This window comes from Grammomys surdaster, unplaced genomic scaffold (genome assembly GCF_004785775.1).
Source record: "Grammomys surdaster isolate TR1022 unplaced genomic scaffold, NIH_TR_1.0 126124, whole genome shotgun sequence".
Classification (NCBI taxonomy): Eukaryota; Metazoa; Chordata; class Mammalia; order Rodentia; family Muridae; genus Grammomys; species Grammomys surdaster.
This window is the reverse complement of record NW_021620932.1, coordinates 895283-917237: the sequence shown is the minus strand read 5'-3', so window position 1 is coordinate 917237 and position 21955 is coordinate 895283. Positions and strand designations below refer to the sequence as shown.

General features: G+C 40.4%; 1 protein-coding gene across 7 annotated transcripts in view; it reads right to left on the bottom strand.

Annotated features, from left to right (window-relative positions):
- Nucleotides 1–21955, bottom strand: part of Klf12 (Kruppel like factor 12) — a 384722-nt gene that overhangs the window by 25208 nt on the left and 337559 nt on the right. For all 7 annotated transcript variants that reach the window (XM_028756552.1, XM_028756559.1, XM_028756557.1 and 4 more), the window contains one exon: nt 6402–6559. In XM_028756552.1, coding sequence (XP_028612385.1) covers nt 6402–6559 — 158 coding nt within the window. The remainder of the gene's footprint in view (nt 1–6401; nt 6560–21955) is intronic.

Here is a 21955-nt window from a genome sequence, read left to right as displayed (position 1 = left end):
TGTAGTCCTTTAACCTTGGACCAGACCCAGAAATCATGATCAGCCTCATTTCTTTAACTCTTGCCTAGTCTATGATACTGTACTATCTGCAGCAGAAACAGACTAAGTCATACAGCTCATATAATACATGAACTCCGGTCAGGACTCACAAGCTATTCACCACGAGAGGATTCTACCTCGAAAAGACTCAGTTGTTAGATGATACCTCAGCACCATCACTAGGCTGTGTGCTTTCTCTTATAGTTGATAGAGGTGGGAGGGGGTCCTAATAAAGGGAGGTCCATGTACCATGAACTGAGCATTGATGACACAAATACCGGAACAGTAGCAGTATACATATCTGAAGGTAGACCCAAGGGCCACCAGGATGTGCAGCTGTCAGAGAATCTGCCCGAGCCACTTTAGAATCTCATTCAGGGAAGAAAAAAAAATAGAGATGTCAATTTAGAAGAAAGAAATACACGAATAGCAGGAAGAACTGATGAGTCAAGGGAAAAGTGAGACCGTGGAATCTGCAGCCACTTAGGATCACCGTGTGGGAGGGAGTGTAGGTGTAAGTGGGGCTTAAGTGCATCACACATGTAATTTATAAATAACAACGATCCAGTAATAGCACATGCTCCTTTCGTCAGAGGAGGTGTTACTAATTAGTGTACAGTTCCCTTTCTTTTTAAAGGTAAATAAGAACAGATTTTAGAGTCTGTTTAATCATCCCTGGTTCATACTTTCAAGCCTCCATAAGTAACCTTTCGATGTCCAAGATGCTGATAGGCGTTATTTTTATAAAGTCAGATACACGAGAAACGTATCTATCTCAAGTTCATTGTTCATATCAATTCTAATGAACGTTAAGCAAAACTGCCCTATTAAGCCCCCCAGATTTGTGGGCAGAATCATAAGATCAATTTTATGATATGAAATATTTCAAATATTTATTAAAAAAAGAAAAGACAGGTTGGAATTATTTTTAGAAACTTGGTTTGAAATTTAACTCTTATTTTCCATTCATCACTAAGTTGAAATGTTCTGTGGAACATTTCCTTCTGATTGCCATGTGTTTCATTTTTTTTAGTGTGTCCTCAGACAACAGCAGGGCCATCAAGTTTCCCACCTAGACGAGCTGCAACAGCTGAGTCTAGTGCTCCATCTAGTGGCTGTACGAATTACTGACACCTGCGTGTTAAAGCGCTGCATTGACATGGCTATGGCACTTTGTGCTTCTCAACCTTCCTAATGTAGCAGCCCTTTAATGCAGCTCCTCATGTTGTGGTGATGCTCAACCATAAAACTATTTTTGTTGCTACTTCATAGCTGTAATTTTGCTAATGTTATGAATCATGCTGTAAATATCTGTGTTTTTTAATTATCTTAGTTTACCCCCATGAAAGGGTACTCTGAACCCCAAAGGGGTGTGACCCATAGGTTGAGCAGCACTGCTTTAGAATATAGTGAACATTCTAAATGATACCATACTTTCTTTTCAAATGCACACTTAGATAATTTAATATACCTGTACTATCGTTAAATGAAGAAACTCAACAGTAGTTGTTCATTGTTCGAATAAGACTCCATTAACTTAAATCGTCTAAGTTTTCATTTAAATAAACTGCACACTTCATTGTGTGGAAGAAATATGCAACGCAGACTAGAGGGTATGAACAATAGGCCTGCTGGCAAAATTGTGATGACTCTTGAGGTACATTTTCTCCTTTGTGATGTTCCTTTAACAATGGACCCTCCGCAGGTGTTGCCATAATGACACCATTTCAAAATACTTGCTCATATATTCATGCTATTACCTAAGCTGCACAGTAACAAAATAAGAGTTGATGATTTTAAAATTTAAATGTGCACTTCCAAGCTCTTCTTTAATTGTGTACCCACTGCAAATATCTAGAAAAGATCCCTTTCCTGTATCCCTATAAATGTTTGCAATGCTGTGTCCTAAGGAAATACACAAGTGATCAGACACTACTGAAGTGCAGAAAGTTAAAGAATTAACAGGATAACCACTGTGTCTTTCTTAAGGAAAGTTTCTCATTGCAGCCCGCTCCCCTCCCATAGTGTGCGTGGATTTCGTAAGGCATCTGTTATAATCCCAAACTCCACAGTAAGTATTATTGGTCACACATAAGGCTCTTACTCAACACGCCTGAAGCAAAGGTAAGGCTAAGAAGCTGTTTATTAAAAGCATGCAAGCCAGCCTGAATTTCTATAGAACTAGTGTTGATTACATTTTACTCACTGTATTATGAAATCTTGTGTATAATTATAAATTATAAGCTAGCCTGGGATCACATTTGACACCAGTTACAACAAGTTAACCAAATTTTATTCTTTCTTTCTATTTGACAATCACGTCACTTGACTGTCATTTGAAGAGGCTATGCCTGCACAGACTAGAGTGGTCCCTTGGTATCAGAGAACTGGTTCTTGCCCCATCCCCATTACCTGTAGAAAAAAAACCCCACAGATACTCAAGGTGTAAGACAGAAACCAGTGAAATATTTGCATTTAACCTCCCCACATCTTCTTGTACACCTCCGATAAGATCTGGCTGTTGATAGCATCTGATACAATGCAAATGCTTCCCACAGCTGCTAAGCATACGACTGAGGGATGCTGACAAGAGCAAGTCCACAGATGTTAAGTAAAATCCAAGGTCAGTGGAATGAACAGGAGCAGACTCTTTGGATACAGGGGGTTGGCTGTAAGTAATTGCCTGGTAAGGGGATGAATGGATTTGATACATTTTGGGTTTTGAGCAGAAGTTTAGCAAGTATATATTGCTGCAGACCAGAAGTGGCATATTTAAAAGAAGAGCCTGCCATATGGAGGTCTCTAGGATTACAACTTGGGGCATTTTCTTTGCATTTGTCATGTTCAATCTGCCAATCAATGGACTGGCAAAGATGGAAAAGATGAAGGAGGGATGGTGTATGTGTGTGAGTGTGTGTATTATTCAGATCCTTTTGCATTACTGGTTTCAACACAATACAATAAGCCATTACAGTGGGCTTATAATAGATATATTTTTCTGGACTGGTAAAAGTACATGTAAATCCCCAGGCTGACAACATTACAGCAAGATTTTCCTGGGTCCTCAGATGTTGCTGGCTCAATCCTACTTCCAAGGGAAATCATTTCAGGGATAGCTCGAACATTTCAAGGCTAGGTCTAAACTAGACCAGTTTCTATCTACTCCAATGGATAAACTAGATCTAGCTGGCAGCGTTCCTTGATCCACATGCTCCTAATAGAGTGAACCTGCAGAAGACTTACACATATTTTGTACACATTAAGAGACTTCCATAAATATCTCTTCCCTCAGTACATAGGGAACACAAACTTTATAAAGACAGCACAAGACAAGTTTGAGTGTACCTAGAAAGGCGTGGCTGTCAAAGATGGCAGTGTCCAATCTGGAGGTCAGTAGGTGCTTGACCATTGAACCCAGTGACTGACAGTTAATGACAGAAAAAAAGTGAGATCATTGAAGGGGTCCCCATTCGTTTGGAAGCCCCAAATGGCACCAAAAGGATCATTTGATAAGAGGACAGGACTCTGTCTTCAACTTCTACCCAATGTCTGGCTAACAAACAAGCTGGTGGACGTTTATAAGGAGAGGTGGGAAACCTAGTGTTGGGGAAACAGTGCTTGTAGGAAAAAGAGCTGACAAGCTGCAGCTGCCAGGCCACTGTGCAGACTGAACAAGACAAAGGATGTACAAGTCTGTGGAAAACAGTGGAGTAGTGACTCGCCCCTATGAGAGGTTGACAGGCAAGAGCTCCCTCTAGTTAGAAAACATACTATGTGTTGTGACATATAAGGCCACTGTGACCTTCAAAGTCTATGAGGTCATCTTACTAATAACTCAAGCTTACTAATTCAGCTTCAGAAGTCCAAGGTTTATGTTGCCTTGTATTATGTTGAATAACTGATATCTATTCTACTGGTTTAGTATGTTAGAACCTGTAAGATGAAATCCAATAGTCCTGGGGAAATACGTTCTTTAATCACACCCGATTAAGAACCCGCCTCTCTTTGGCCATGCATCACTTGGATGAATAGAATTGGGGTGTGTCTGTGTGAAAATGACGCTAATATGTATTACAGAAAGCTCACAGAGAATAGGAAGAGCTCAACATGTGATGATTCACGGAAGATAATTTCTGTATGTGTGTGGATAGAAATTTCCCCATAACAATTAGGGTATGGACTCACCACATTTCCTGCTTATGGGCTTTCATGTCTTTATGCTCATTTATTTGTCTTAATGACTAAGAATGTGATTTAAAAACAGTTCAATGGGCTGAGAATGGACCTCTCTAGTCCATCTATTGGTAACATGTGCGTTGCTGTGGACTCGATCCCCAGAACAGTAGTACATCAATATACCACAAATTTAAAAGTAGTGCCTAAGAAAGCCGAGAACTGCTCACAGGGAAGTGCACAATCAAAGGAGAAGGAAGGACACAGAATTAAGTAGAAAGTGGAGAAAAGATTGGAAGCAGAGGAGAAGCACAGAAGAAGAAACCATAAACCATAAACCAGCTAACAAAAATTCCAGTTCCAGGCTGGGGATATTGGTCAGGCAGGTCCAAGCAATCCCTAAACCAGTACAGGCTACTGACATTTCTTCTGGTTGGCTCTCTGTTTAATTAGGGTTTCCCTGCTTAAAACATGCTACTTCTCCCAGAAGTCATAGGCTGCCAGATATAAATTCCAGGGCCAGTTATGGGATATTTTTCCTTGACTTGTTGATCAGGGGTATCCCAGAGACACCCTCGAACAATGAAAGCTATTGATCTTGGTTATCCAGCAGTACTTGACTGTACAACTCCACTGCTAAAATCATCACATACTTTGGCCATAGTGCATGCAGAAGCCAAGTGGGTACTGACCAGAAAACTTACTTCCTGTTGGCTAGTTCTCCTAGTACTGGAAGGTGCAGTGCAGGCTGCTCGGTTGGGATGGAGTCAGCAACAGTCTTACTCAGTTGTGAACTCTGTGAGTTACAATAATGACCAGCATGACAAAATATGCTCAAGGGTGTAATTGTGGAGGGACTCCAATTAAACTCATGAATTTATAGCATGTTGCACGCTTTTGCAGCCCCTGTAGAAAGCATGCATGATTAATGCTTCTGGCCCATGACTTTGCAAACAGATGGAGTAACATGGGCTCAAGAAATGGCAAAGAAGGCCAGTTTAAATGATTTTACAATTTAATCTGGGAAGTGGTTTGCCTTGAGTGGTTATTTTGATATGATGGAGAATGCGTTTTACACAGTCACACAGGAATCTATTATGCTTGAATCTTCCCATGAGAGAACCTTGCTGGAGTCTGGTCTGTGTCAATGACAGGCACTTGACAGGACTTGCTGGTTTGTGGCCTGTTTCAGCAGGGAGGCTATGACTGTCTCCCTGTTTCATCCGCTCCTTTGAGTGTCACTGAATTCGGTCACTAGCAGTGTGGTATGGTCCAGAAGGCAGAGTGGTGGTAAGCTTTTCTTGTCTTGTTTTCCTTGCCAGTAGCTCCCATTGAGTGTATTTAGAAGTCCAGGGGCCACACAGCACAAAAAAGATACTGTGGTCAATGGCTAATAATGACAGTCAGTGCTCTCGAGATGGCTGGGGCATAGGTCTATGGGAGGATGAAGAGTTGAATTGTGGCTAAATTGTGAATTACTTGTGGTATCAATTTCTTTTCTCTGTAAGTATTGAAAAATATGTCCCCTATGGGACAACAACTACCAAGGAAAATCACATAGGATTTTATGGAACTGGCTTTAAAAATCCCCTCAGTGCTGATTTGTATATATACATTTTGAGTTTTAAGTTCATTTCTCTGCTACTTAAGAACAAGAGTATTGCCGTGCAGTGGTGGCGCACGCCTTTAATCCCAGCAGGTGGGAGGCAGAGGCAGGTGGATCTCAGAGTTTGAGGCCAGTCTGGTCTACAGAGTGAATGAAGTCCAGGACAACCAGGGCTACACAGACAAACTATGACTTAAAAACACTAAAACTAGACTGAAATAAAGAGGGAGAGTATTGAAAACAGAACACATGTGCCCCAAGGATGGTGGTGAATTAGACGTAGTTTGAAGGAAAGGAAGAATTTTGTTCATCTTGCTGTTTGAAGTGTCCTGTGGATATTTTTAAAAACCTAATAAATTACATAATTATTAAGTGGCAAAGTTGATTATCAGGAAGATGATTAGCTCACTCTGTTCATAGTGTTTAGAAAAGAAAATATATGCAAGACAGAAGGAATGACTCAAACTCACAATGCTCAGAAATGTCTGTCATACACTAATGAGCCCGGGTGAGCTGCTGTCATTTCCCACTGCCCTCACCGTGCCCCCTCCACCCCAACATGAGAAGCCCATGGGAGCTATACCTGTGTGTGTTCTCCTGTGTGCCTTCAGGTGAGAACTCTTTGTATATACTTTGTTGCACCCTTCGAAGTCACATCTGTGGATGCGCCGCTTCCTGGAGTCCGGGGATTCTGATCGTCTCTGGCGTCTTGTGCTCTCGATGCTAAATGGTGAGATTGAACTGAAAAAGAAGTAGCATTGCATGGTGAGAAGCGCAGCCCTTGATCTGAGGCCTTAGCAGACTGAGAACACATACACGATCATGGACGCTGTAGCCTCATGGGCTCCAAGATCACACACAGTGCTCTCATCTCCTGGATCTTTCTCAAGAGCTCAGGAAAGCACCATGGCTATTTTTATTTAAAGAGTTCTGAAGAAAGAAAACCAATGTTTACAACAGCAAGCTAGGCACAGTGACACAGGCATGTAATCTCAACATGTGAGAGGCTGAGGCAGGAGGAGACAGAACCGGAGGCTAGCCTGGGATACATAATAAAACCTGTTTCTCAACACTCAAACCCACCAAGCCAGTCGAATGCAACGAACTTCAAAAGCAACTGGCAGCAGAGGAAAGCAAGAAAATACCCCTTGTCACCTTTGCACATCTGAATAATCTTTCTTGAGAATGCTTTGGGAAGCCCCACTCTAGACAACGTCAAGACAAACATATTTAACGAGGGGGGTGTCTGAGTTGCAGGCAGCATTACACACCCATGCAAATCACAGTGCACATTTCAAAACAATTGAGGTCAGGGTAGAAAAGTTGGTCTCGGGTACATCAACACGGTGACTCACGGCAAGCCATTTCTGTACACAGAAACACACTTGCTACTTAGCTTTCCTACTTGGTGTGTTTTTGTGGTGAGGAATAACGTGTGTTGTCTTTAAAGATTAGCTGTACTACCATCATGAGAAAAAAAAAAGACTTTAACTATGAAGTTTGGCCCGGACTTGTGTGTTGTTTCATTTTAATGCCCAGTAGAAAAACAGGATTAGTTTGTAATGTCAGGTAATTCATTTACATGTACCTTTTTCAAACCTTAATCTCTTTTGATTTAGACAGAAAGTACATGAGTCATCTTTTTATTAGTTACCCATGAAGTTCTCTAAAATTACAATGGAATACAACAAAGAGACAGGCACCCCTGTTTCTACAAGACACATTTACCATGACCAACATTTTGTCGTTCTCCCCACTTCCCCCAGCTTCAGGTTTTAACCTGTTTTGATGGTTTTGTTTTGAGGACTTTTTATGTGTTTGTTATTAGCTATTCAGCATATTTTTAAACATTAAAATTAATATTACTGGGAGCAGGGAGTGAGCCAGCTTGGCAGTGCTTGCTACTGAGTCTCACAACCTGTGTTAGAACCTTAGACTTGGCGTGGTGGAAGGAAACAACCCACTCATGCTTCTTTCTAGCTTCCATGATCATGCCATGACACAGGTATGCACGTTCACACACAGACATCACTCCTACCCCCTGAACATAAATGCAAAAAGAAAAGCCATCTGATTAGCAATTCGCCTCTTTTAAACACAAAGATAAAGATGCCGGCTTATTCTTGGGCCATTGCTTCAACCTTTCTCCTCCCTGGGAAAAGCTACTACCAACTTCTTTAGATGTTTCCAATGAAAACTGGATTGCTACAATGTATCCATTGTCCATGACACTGTGGCTACATAGGTCTCCTTACACACAGGTGTATGCTGTATGATGAGCATATCTCCCCATACCTGCCTTCTTTCTCATGCCTCCTCCTTCTATTAGGCCCCTCTGTTCCCCTACACACCTATGATCATGTCACATATGTTTAAATATGTTACTATGTGTATAATCTACAGTCATAGAAATTTATAATATGACCATAGGATTTTGAAACTTTGTAAGTAGTGCTATGCCAATGTCATAACTTTGCAAAATCTTCTATTTTCACCCCAACCCCCCACCTCTTTAACATTAAGCATCTGAGTTTGATCTAATACGGAGCTGTCCACATGTCACAGTCTGCTGGCCCTTCAAGTATGGATTGTGGGAGTAGTTCATCCTGCATTTTAAAATGTCATCACTTAAGTGACAAACAGGGACTGCTTCTGATACCATACTATTCCCTTACTTCAGCCAACTGTTTTACAACATCTCCTTCTAGCATATTCCTGTTTATTTTTTTTTGTAGTGTATTTTCATGTCTACCAATAGCAGAACAGGCCATCAAAGCTTCCGAGAAGGTAAGATCAGACGTCAATGCCTTTCATCAAGCCTCAAGCAGTTTGATGTGAGATCTGCGCTACAGTAAAAGTAGGCTGTGCTGCTGGCTGGGCCACTTTTCCAAGCCTTCATTATCAATCAGCATGGATTTGTGGTTTTCCATGTCATTGACTCAGTTGCTGGGACAGAAGTCTATTGTGAAAGAGTCAAAACAACATGAAAGAACAGCTTGAGTAAGTCCTCAGAGTGATTCCAGCACTGAGTGGGATTCCTGTGAACAAGAAGACTGTGTGTGCTCAGACACAGTGAAAGCGACTCATTTCTTGAATATGTGACCGTGTAAATAAATATAGATTTTGGCCCAAGGAACTTTATACAAGAAAGTCCTTTATTGGGTTGTATGATGTTTGGCATCTTTTACAAATCAAGACAATGATAGTATTTGTTTCCATCAAATTGAAATTTAAGGTCTTTAACAAGTCCACTGTGTTTACACTACTTCCTATGCATTAACATATGAATATTAATGTCAACCCATATAAACCCAGCCTCAGCTTTTGCTTGTGATTGACTTTAACCAGTTATCTTGCTACGAATTTCTGAAACCAAAACAGCTTTCGATGGTCTTGAGGGTACCTGTGGTAAAAATCCATCCACCAGTTAACTGACAGGCAGAGGCTGGGCATGGCAAGGACCTGTTTTACTGAGTTTAGAATTGAATCAAGGCAAAGAAGTATTATGTGAACGTTCTTCATGTTCAGCCCTCAGCCTCTGCTCTTCCTCATTCTAAAGGATAGTATTTTTAGATGTTACACAGAGCAGCCATGTAAAGGAATCTGTACAACAAAAATGAGTTGTAAAATACCTCTAAAAGGTATGTACCTGAGGACTGGAATGCAGAAAGGCTGGTTCTGAGAAGTGGCTTGCTTTGTCCACACTTCCCCATTTTTGAGAGCACAGACTCTGTCAGCAGATACAGAGGAAGCTCCGCGTAAGCTTACCCTTTTGGTGCTACTTACTGAATTTTTCTCTGCAGAAAGTGGTCAAAGAGGACCAAGCATGTAGAAAACTTTACAGAGTGAAAAGACGGCAGGAAGAAGCTAGGTCAACTCAGTGCTATGCAGGATGGAAGTTAACTGTGTGTGCAACTCACAGTTAGCAGGAACTGTCAGTGGACTACTGCAGGAAAAGGGTTTGGCTAAAGCAATTCCATGACCAAGTTCAGTACCATTTGGTTAAGGTACTAGTACCTAGTAAGTTTATATCTTACAGCCTAGCATGTTGTGAGTGTTTAAGAAATGTATTACAAGGAAGGCATTTCTGCTTCATTTCACATATAATTTTGAGTTGACTGGTTAATCCTCATTGGATTGTTCCGGTGTTGAGTCTTCGGAAAACAGACACTCAGTCCTCCTCTGCCTCCTTCTCCAAGCTTCATATTTTAAGTGGGACTGGATATTGGGGGTTCGGGGTTAACCATCAACAAATACATGCCTATAAAGATCACAGTCCTTCCAGTACCTCAGGAGCATGGCTTTCTAAATAGGGCATGACTAATACCTATATAGAAGGCTGGGGTCTCTTGCAGGTACCTGGGTAAGTAGGCAGGAGAACATGAGTGACCCTGATCCCAGAATCACTGCCCCAGCAGGGTCTCCTTCTGAAGCTTCTCTTGAGCATGACGTATCTGTAACAGAATGGCCAGCAGCCTCCTCCCCAGTTTCTACTCTACCCTTCATGACCCATACTTTCAGAGCAAGTGCTCTCTGGTTAGACGATGTTGTTGATTCAAGCTGACTTGGTATTTCACAAGTTGGGGTTATTTTAAAGAATGGTAACCTGCAATTGATGACTGCATTCCAGGTTCAGGATTATTCCAATAGTGCTCAGTGATAATCTTTGTATTTTCTAAACGGCCCTGATAAGGCTGTTGATACTGTGGTCACAAAGTTGGTACTAAGTAGATCCTTACAGTTCAGAAGACCCGTGACTGCAGCTAGCCAGGCGTCCAGTGGTTAAAGACAGTAGTCGCTGTGCAATCCTACAGACCTGAGTTCAATCCCCGAAACATACTGAAAGTCTGAAGGAGAGAACCAACTCTACAGTTGTCCTCTGACCTCCTCGTGTGTGCTGAGGCACGTGAATGAGCTCCATCAGACATATGCAAACGTGCATGTGCATGCACACACACACACACACTCACATGTAACACCACAACCAACAAAAATAAACAAACAAATATTTTTAAAAACAATAACTTCATGGCTCCTCTATTTCCCAGAAGGTCAGCCCACTCAGAGCAATTGACATATGTCCGAGGGGCTTCCAAGGTCCATGTGGTAGTGGTAGTTTTAGATCCTGAGAGAACAAAAGAACAAATCACGACTTTAGCAGCAGCACAATCTGTCTTGGAGTGGCACATTAAATTAGAATTAAATCCACAGAGTCTGGGAGAGTCACATGCAGAAACAGCTCCATTTAATAAACCTAAGGTACTGCATGGCTGCCACAGAAAAAGAAAATCTGGGTTAAGTGTAATCAGCAGGTAATAAAAGGTCATTTGTCATGAATGACCTCAGGGAGAAGAGATGCCCTCTGCTGAAACTGGATTTCCTAAAGGAGTGAAACGGAGGGAGGAGGGAGGGAAGGAGGGAGGGAGAAAATAAAGAAGGGAGGGAGAGAGAGAATAAGGAAGGGAAAGACAAAGAGACAGAAAGAATAAAAGGCCAAGACCAGCTCTCAAGGTTAAGAAGACACTCACACACATCAAAACATAAAAAATAGAAGCAGAAAATAGTGGAATTGACAGTATTTCACAGCACACACAGACACACACACAGAGGCACACACAGGCACACACACAGGCACACATGCACACACAGACTCAGTAGCACTGTTGAGGATACCTATGATAATGTACATTCACAGAATACTTAGTGTGTGTCAGGCTTTTCTCTGTTAAGTCTCAAAGCCAGCCTTAGGTTCACACCAGTGGCCCCCAGTCTTGCACAGGAAGAACCAGGCATCCAGAGTCAGAGTCAATGTCAGGATGGGGAGTCAAGAGGCAGACCCTGGGCTTGGTGCTGTCTGTCACTTTACACTTTGGGAGAGCATGTAGAAAGCATTACAAATGAATGTATGAGAAAATGTAAAAAAGCAATGAAACAATATGCATCACTTAAAGTTCTACTCACAACCAATTATGTAAAGCAACGGCACACAGGAACACTCATGAATGTTGCTTATACCAAAGGCATCCACTATTTAGTTGAGAATTATAAGGCAGACTGCTTTGCAAACACTATCAGAGAGGCACAGGGTTAAGTTGTCATTGTTCTACGATAAGATATTTTCTTTAATTTTATTTACATTCATTTATTGATTGGCTGTGTACAGGGGTACATCCTACAGTGCACTTGTGAAGGTCAGAGGACAGCTTGAGAAAGCTGGTTCTTACCTTCAACTATGTGGGTCCCCAAAATTGAATTCAGGTCACTGGGCATGGTAGCAAGAACCTTTACCGACAGAGCCATCTCACTGGCCCCAGAAAATACTTTCTTAAAGTTTCCGTGTACACATTTATTCCCCGGAACAGTTTTCTAAAGGGAGGGGCCAACGGTGGCGTGAATCACGGCGTACCGATGAACCAAGTCCCTCCTGTCACTGTGGTTCACTTACAGTGCTACCAGAAGAAATTCAGAGATGGACTGAACCAAGCAATGATTACTTTAAGGAAATTGGAGATACAGCTTAAAAAGTACATTTTCTAATATGTCTGAAGCTCAAAATTCTAAGATTAGCAGTTGTCACTCTTTTTAAGAAGCTGCGATCGGACATTTTTCCCACTGTATGTTGGAATCTGAATTCATATGCTCCCAGAATGTATACATTGACAGTAAATAATACCTACTCTAAATAATACCTACTCTAAATAATACCTACTGTAAATAGAAAGCTCAGTCTTATAAATTTGAACTAAACCTGACACTTTTTCACATGAACAGAATATGCCCCAAATGTACTTCTAATTACTGTTTTATTTCAGTAAACAGAATCTCGTACAGACTTGACAGGAAGATAACGGCTTTAGAAGTGAGTCCCTTGAGAGGCTGGGGGATAGGGCGTAAAGTCCCAGTGTTTCATGACTGACCTCACTGAAACAGCTGCTATGAAATGCTACCCTACGATGGCTTCAAGATCATTACTAGACTAAAAACTACCATAGACTGAGCTTTCTGCTTCAGCCACTTCATGTTTCAGCAAGCAAGATGAAGCCATGTTAACGAAAACGGTATAAAGATAATAAAAAAAAAAGTTCTAAGAAGCTGAATCAATAAAGATACCAGATATGATTATGTTTCTTCATCAAACTTTTATGATGCAATTAGACTAGCAGTTGAAAGAATTGTTTTGGAACAGCAAAAGAAAGATCTCTTGTAGACAGATGACATCTCTTCAGCCAGCAACTTCTGAAAACACTTTGTGCATCGCAGAGACTCTATGCCCCAAATCACTTCATAATACCAGGTGAAACATCTGCTCTGGACTTAGGAACTTCTGAAGTATGCAGGACACACCCACAGCACGAGAGACACATAAGCTGCTTAAATATTTAGGAAAACTTTTCTACAGAGAGTCTTCAGAACATTGAAGTTTTCTGCCAGGAGTTGTAGCTTGGTGGATCATGAGAACTTGTAAAGGAACAAAACAAACCATCTAGGTCAAAGCAGGATTACAGGTAATTATTTTAATCCGAATGCCTTTAAGGCAAGCCCTACCCTCTTCAGTGAGGCCTATGTCCCACTGTCTCCTGCTGCCTTACTTAGCCATACTGATTTCTTTTGTTGTGGTGCTAAGGATTCAATCCAGGGCCTCCTGATCTGTAGACAAATGGTCTACCACCAAGGAACAGCCCAACAGAAAAGCAGGCCTTTGTATCTTTCTTATTTACATGGTTCATGAACACACCTATTTTGATACCTTCTAGAATCATGCTGGCTTAGAAAATTACTTCTGTTGGGTTTCTGGAGACAGCTCAGCGATTAGGAATGTATACTGCTCTCCCTGAGAACTTAAGTTTGGTTCTTAGCTCTCACATTGGGTAGCTGAGGACCATCTATTACCTCTAGCCCCTGAGGCCCTCTTCCAGTCTCTGGTGGGCACATGTACTTACCCCACCCCCCTTCATTAAAAAATTATATCTTAAAAAAAGAAACATTCTTTATGTAACTAAAGAACAATAGCTTACTTTTAGGCTGCTCAGAAAATGGATACCTAACCTCAAACGCATCTCTCTATTATAAACAGAGGTTTGAACGGCTGAAGAGGAAAAGGAGGCAGGAAGGAGTTTGGGGATCATTCTCTGACTGGCAACAGAGGATGAGAACACTGCTCTCAGACAGAACTGCACAGTGAGCAGCTTAATTTTCCACACTGGAAAGATCTTCGAAGGCAGATTCACGACTAAGGGAGTTCTGTTTATGTACCCCAGACAAGAACAGCATAAGATGGGACTCCACATTTTAAATATTAAAACAAATATAGGATCGCTCAAATAAAAAGTTCCAATGAGATATTTTAACACAAGCATAAAATAAAACTTTTGACATGACCGTCAAAACAAGCTTCCATCTATTTTATACTGGTCATTAGCCAGGTCTATGTCACCCTAGGGATTTGTTTTATTAAAGAACATTGAAATTTTGTCAGCTAACTGCCTCACACTTTGGCTTGCATAAATTATTATAAAGCTTTTATTGCTCATGTGGGGGTACATAAAGAACAAGACCAAGTAGGATTCCTTGGTAGTTTTCCACATAAGTATTTGTGTCACCAAGATGACTATAATCTGCCACAAATACCTATTTTTCTTACCACAAAATGGCTACATATTTAAATTTTGGAGAAAACCAAAACTTTTCCAATCAGACAGAGAAGGATATTTTCCTTGTTCCCCACCCCAAACAACCATCCACTTCATAAAAACTTTGACCTTCAAATAATAGGTAAAATATTATTGGTGCTACAGTTGGATGATATATTATTATGATCCAATTTCATACTTGGAATACCTTTAGAAAATAAGGAAATAGGCTTTTCAAGATTAATCATTATTCCAAGGGCATATAGCTAACTGGTGGCAGACTCCAAGTCAGAGACCTGTCATAACTAAGACCTTACTTAGAATCAAGAAAAGTCTGTCTCGTAATGCTAACATTCTTTATTTTCATCAGTCAGAACTCAAGAGTCTCACAGTGTGTGTACTTTTATTGCTTTGGTTGCTAGGAAACTCAGGCTAAACAGGCTAGGGATTTTGATTGCTTACTCCCCATTCTAATTACACAATTTGGAACAAAAACTTCAAGTTTTATTTCAAGTAGCATATTTTTTATTAAGGATTTATTTTTCTTGCACACGTGTGTGGTGTGTGTGTGTGTGTGTGTGTGTGTACTTGTGTGAGTGTGTGGGTTTATATGCATATGGATGCCCACAGAGGCCAGAAGAGAGTCAAAGATTCCCTGGAGCTAGAGGTGCAGGCTGTTGTGAGTCTATTGATGATAATGGCAACTGAATTCAGTTCTTCTGCAAACCTGCTCCAGCCTTTTAAGGAGCAATTTTTTAAAGTGCACATCTAAGTATTTGATCTATTAATACATAGGAAAATAAAAACAAAACAAACAAACAAAGAAACAAATAAAATGTACTGTTTAAAATGGAGGGGATCAATCTCTGGCTGTCGGCTTATCACCAAGCAGGCTTGCCAGCTGAGCCAGCTCCACCCCTACCCCCACTTACAAAATGATTTAAACAACGTCTTGTATTTTCTAATGTTCATCTTAAACACTTGATTTGTTAAATTTCCTGCTAGGCGTTTTCGTCTATTCTATGCTATTGTAAATGAAACTGTTTCCTTAGTTTCATTTTGATCGCCCACTGTTAGGATTGAGAGACATAAGACATAGGTGATTTTTGTGTACTGATCTTGGGGTCTGCTATTGTACTGAACTTACCTGTCAGTTATAATAGTTTTCTGGAAATACTTTTAGGATTTTCTATGAAGAAGATCTCACGTCAACTGTGAATGAAGGTAATCTGAGTTTGTTCTTTATTTTTAATTGCCCTTGGCTAGGCTGTTGCATGGAAGGTGTAAATAGGGACATCTGTGTCTTCATCTTTTCAGTCTTTCATCTATGTGATCTTTTATCCTGTCTGTTAGATGTGAGTCTTTCATACCTGGTCCTCATGAGGATGGGGATTCCCTTGGATTCCAACTGTGATGAGTGTCTTCATCGTGAAAGGATGCTAGATAGTGCCAAATGCCTTTTCTGCACATATAGAGACAATCACGGGTTTCTGTCATTCTTTCTCTAATGTAGTGTGTCCTGCTGGTTTTCTTGTTAGAAAGCCTCACTTGTGGGTTAATCCCACTCATTATAGTATACAGTTCTTTATGTACTGTTGGATCTGTTTACTAGGGTTCTGTTGCAGGCTTTGAAGTCTATATCCAATACATATATTGGTGTAGTTTATTCTGATCTTTTTGGTTCTGATATTGAGGTGATGTTGTTCTCATAGGATAAGCTGAAAAGTAAGTGTTCTTGTATCAAAGGAGTAAGCATTCTACATTTTGTTTGCATTTGCAACCATTCTCTACTAGGCTGCTTGTCTTCCTTTATGCATATTTATCCATTGTTTTCAAATGTATTCCAATGTTAGACCCTTCTACAGAGCTGCTGTTTCTGATATGTCTTTGTTCACCTAGAACACTTCCTTTTATTCAAGTCTTGGGGTCATGCTGACTACCAATTGTACAGACCTTGCCCTTCCCCTACTCAGCTAGGAAGAAGAGCCAAATAAGCATTTTGCAAGTTTCAAATGATGTTTGTATTAGTCATTTTCTTAATTTCATTCTCCTCCATTATTGGCACAAGACTGTCCAATAGCTGTCAGTCCTGGAGTCTTGTTGGATATTGTTTAACCCTCAACATGTACTGAGTTGTTAACAGCGCACCCAGTGTACACTGTAAAACACTTGGGCAACGAAACAATGGCTTATGTACACATACACTGAGGAGTCTATCATGAAAATTATGTTAAGATTAGCAGTGCAGATAATTCTTACCGGCAACTGCAATGGTAAGAAAGGGGTGCTTGGAACTGCTAAATGCTTGCCCAATGAGTCTTACTAGATCTACTACTTCACATCTTTCCTGTGGAAGGGATGAAAAAATCTTTTCCATAGTAAAATGGGAACAGTAAGTAACTATAATTATCGATGATTAAATGTTTTATGCCCTGTTAATTTTTTAACTTGACCTTTTCCTGTTAAGATAATCAGCAAGACTAGAGTAAAATACTAGTCACTTATAAGTATTTTTCAATTTGACACGACTGACTCAATATAATAGTTATTTCCTGTGAGTCCACCACAGAAAAGCAGGTGTCCGTATGAGGCATTGTCAGAGAGTTTATAATCCAATGAGGTGTGACAGTTGGTTATTTATCTACTTTAAATATGTGAGATATGACTCAAATCTCTCCCAATATATGGCAGTCAGGCAGTCTGTACTTTAAGAAGTTTATGTTCTAAGGGCTATCTCTGTCTGAAGCATTAATTCTGATTGTTGAAAACATCACCTTCTTCAATTGGCATTTCCCAGACAACCACACAGCAGCTACAATAAGAATGTTTAATGGCTGCATCCCCGCCCCCTTGCCAAGAGGCCGAGAGTCTCTTGGAGCTGCCTCCTCTCTGCCCTGGGGCTCCCTCTATTTATAAAGTATTTTTGGCTCCTCTGCGCATTGGATGGTCCAGCCCAGCCTGTGGCTCCTTTCATTTTCTTGGGCGCTTTCCTTTTCATCACCTCTCTGATTTCTCCCTAATCCCATGCCAAGTATATGTGAGAGGAAAACAACAAACTTCTTTCCTTGGCACAGGCATCAGCTTTCCCTACCCATAGCCCTGGGAGAAAGGTCTCAACCAAGGGCTGCAAAGCCTCTGCTCACCATCCATGCCCAGGTCTTTCTAAGGGCACAATTTCCACATCAAGAGTTTTGCTGTGGGGGAATCTGGTGCCAGCTGTGAAGATAATAATAAAAATTTCTCCAATTTATTATGTATGCAAATCATAATTATGTAAGTCATAAAAATGATATGTGATAAAGAGAGGCACAATCAAGTGTAATGGGTGCCATGGGAGGGAGGGTCTAGTTCTGAACGGGAAGAACAGGACAAGCTTAATGGAGGACACCAAAGAACGGGGTCTTGACTCTTGGGAAGTAGATGTGTCTGTGGTAAGTAGTGAGCAGAAGAGACGAAAGAGCTGATAATTATGACGGAAAACTAACTTACATATTTAACCTTGACACCATATTATCTCATATGCAAACATCGTATGGCATGAATGGGTTGGGGAAGGCCTAGTGTATCCAGGATGGCCAAGCACAGGTCAGATGGACTCTGGATGGTTCCTTAAGAAGACCTACTTTTCCAAGCTCAGACAAACTGTCATGATTTTGTTTTTATCTTTACTTGATGAGGTTCAGGAGGGAACTTTCGGTTTATAAAAGTAGGATTTGCTGGTGAAGGAATGATTTAAGTTAAAGCTTTTATCAATGAGAGAGCCGTCTACCATTACCATGGAAGGAAATGACTGAAGCAAAGTCATGGCCTTAAATCTGAACCAGAGGGGCCAGTTTCGCAGGCATTTCATAAGCTGACTGTCAGTCGTTGGTGATTGACTGGATAATAGGGAATGAAACGTGACTCAGGTAGGTTAGCTCTGGTGACCAAGATAAAAGTAACATGATTAACCTGAGCCACAGGGAATAAGACACCATGGGAGACACTAATGAGAAAAATTACCCTGTATGTAAACAGTAGATTTATGTCTCCAAGACAATAGGGCAGCACTTTCTTTTCATCTGCCAGACAAGTAATAATTTAAGAGAGTCATATAAACTAGGTAATAAAAAAGTATTTTCAGGGATAGCTTGAATGGGTTTTATCAAAGAAAGCTCATAAAATAGACTTAATGGTAATGGAATTTCATTAAACACTATCCAATGTATAATTCTAAAGGCCAGGTACTTTGTAAAGAAAATTAGAGAAAAAAAACTGCATAGTTTTTGTTTATTCAGTCAATTAACGTTCATTAAATTCTTTCAGGGATATTGCTGAGTTTATGGTTGGCAGTTTACATACTTGATGAACTAGGTGATTGCTTTTCTGATTGGTTTTAATTATAGGAGTTTGTTTTTCAGTACCTCAGAGAGATGCACTTCTGTGCAGGAAAGGAGTGGCTGAAGGAACAAACTTCTGAGTTTACCATGGCCTAAGGCAGAAAGCTGAGTGTTCTCTGTGCCACTCCAGCCTGAACTAGTGGATAGTCAGGATGGTAGAAGCTAAGAACTACAGAACCAGGAATCTTGCTGACATGTTCTCAGGCATGTCCCAGAAAACTGTCAGCTCCTCTATGCTTTGGTTGCTCTTTCTGTAAGACACTAACATCTACACCTTGCAAGGTCTTAGAAAGAATTAGGCTTTTCAAATCATTTAGGCTAGGACTGGGAAACAACTGATGTTCCTGTCATTTCGTGCTAACTATGAACCTCACTTGAACAAGGTGAGCACTGGAGTGAGTCAAGCAACATGCCCAGGAGTACAGACATGAAGAGGTGAGTACAGACATGAAGAGGAGTACAGACATGAAGAGGGGGGTACTGTCTTTTCAGTGTTTCTTTGCCCCAGCACCTAGACCCGTGGCGTGCAGCTATCTGCTGAATTTTTAGGAGATGCACTTCATATTGATGTCACAGCCTGTCTCCTGACTTCTGTAGGCTGGTTGGTCCCCCATCTCAGACCTAGGACCACTTTTCTCCTGTGTTTCATCTCCTTTCCCAAGTGAACTTGTTTAGCATTTCCGTATTCTGTACAGTAGGCCTCATAGCTCATCTTTTTAAAGCCACACTAGTGTATTTCATGACCTCTCTCTCAAATAAAAGATGCAGCGTTTGATCTGTCATTCTTGTGTCAACTGTGAGATTTTCATATGCAATGCCCAGGACCAGATGGGGTGGTATTTATCTAGAGTCCCAGCACATGGTAGACAGAAGCAAGTGAACTTCAACTCTGAGGTAACCTGTGTCAACTATCACGATATGTCTAAAACAAAAATCCAGTACTGTTTCTTTTGTTTTCTCCACCTCAGGAAGTAACTGTTATTTTCCTGACAGTTTGGAACAAGACCAAGAGTCATCTGTGGTTATTATTCTTTTCTATCACTTCCAATCTGTCCACTGTTCCTATTTGTTCAACTTTCAAAATGTATCTCAAGTGTGAGTACTTCTGATATAATCATTATGTATCTAGCTTCCTTCTACATCAACTGGAACTGAATTTCACACCCCCAACCCCAATCCTGAGACTCTGAGCCTTTTTTGATGTGTTACTGTAAGATGTACATAACATAAAATTGAGTTTATAACCACTCTTAGGGGTACAGTCCAGGGGGTACTTAGGATATCCATGTTGATGTTCAACCATCACCCTTGTGTCTAAAGACTTTCCATCCTCCCAATAGACAATCTCATTGTACACTAGCTACTCGTCTTTTGCCTTAACATCTGGGATTTTCTACTATCCTCCCTGTCTCCCTCTCCCTCATTTACATCTTTTTCCTTTTCTTTCTTCTCTTTCTTAGTCTTTCTCTCCATCTTGTCTCTCTTTTTCATAGTTTCCCTATGTAGCCCAGGCTGGAACTCAGTCTCTTTTGTGCTAGTCACCAGCTGTACTGTGTTTTCTATCTTTATACATTTACCTAGCCCAGGTTTTCACTCACATAGAATGGTGGAACATTTGTCTTTTATCTGCCTATTCACATTGTAGTACATGTCAGAATTTTATTTCTTTTACAGGTCAAAAAATGTCACTACTGAGTTCTAGTTTTATTCATAAACCACATTTTTATCCACTCATTCAGTCACTAATGACCTTGTGGACTATCTACCATTTAGCTACTGGGGAAAAACTCTGCCACTATCACTGAGTCCCTGTTTATAACTAACTAACTAACTAACTAACTAACTAACTAACTAACTAACCAATTTGTTGTATTATGTGTCAATTGTTTAAATTTGAGAGGAAACACCAGAATTTCCCATCAAAATTGTACAGTTTTACGCTCCTATAAGCAAAACACAAGGGGTCCAATGCTTCAATACTACTTTTAATATCTGTTCTTTGTCATTAAAACATGAGGCTATTCTAATAGCTGGGACATAGTCTCCTATATAGTCCTTAAGGGAACAAGTCATGTCTATCAAACCAGTAGTACTTTTCAATCCCACTTAGAACTGATCCCAGGCTTTACTCTTGTGTAGGAGACCTGAAGGACCAAGACATCATTGTGAGTCCTCCAGGTTCCTCTGCTCAGTGCACCCGCTCTTGATATTCTGCTTAGAGCTCACACCATCACATGGTTTCAGTGTCATTTAACTTCACTCTGTTTCTGATCAAACATCAGTTCTTCAAGAAGAATTTCCTCAGGTCCTAACCTGAAGAGGTTCTCTTGACATCTCACTACCCATTGCTCTAGTTTTTCTCCGATCCCATATCACTCTTGAGATAAAACTGCCATTTATTTGCCGATCATCAGTCTCTCTCAGTAGCATGTCAATCCCATGTGGTGAAGGAATTGATAGTCACTCACTGCCTTGCATACTGTAAATGCTATTGTTAAGAGAATGTGGCTTAGTGCTGGAGAGATGGCTTAGAAGTTCAGAGCACTGGCTGCTCTTCCAGAGGTCCTGAATTCAATTACCAGCAAACACATGGTGGCTCATAACCCTCTATAATGAAATCTGTTGTCTTCTTCTGGTGTAGAGGCATGCAGAGCACTATATAATAAATAAATAAATCTTTTAGAGACAGGAGATGCTTTATAAGGTTACATATGCTTAATAGTAATAGGATCCTGTCTCAAAAGAACTTCATAATTTTTGTAATTTTTCATAACAGATCCCCAAAGATTCATTGATGGCCAAATATAAAATAATTCTTGATCTTTCTTTGGGAAAACGTAGTGTTTGCTGCTACTATTGACTGGTTAAGCAAAGATCTACTGCTGATATGTTGAATCATAACAATAATATCATGAAGTCTTCATCTGAACCTGAACTTAAAGCTAATTATGTCTAATTTTCACAAAATTCTATAGGGTATTTGATTTCTTCTTCCTTCCTCTTTCTCTTCTTCCTTCTTCTCCTCTTTCTTCTTCCTCTTCTTCCTCCTCCTTCTGCTTTGTATTTGCATTTTTAAGAGTGAAAAATAAAACCCAAGAATCTAGAACAAACTGGCCCAGATCACAGAG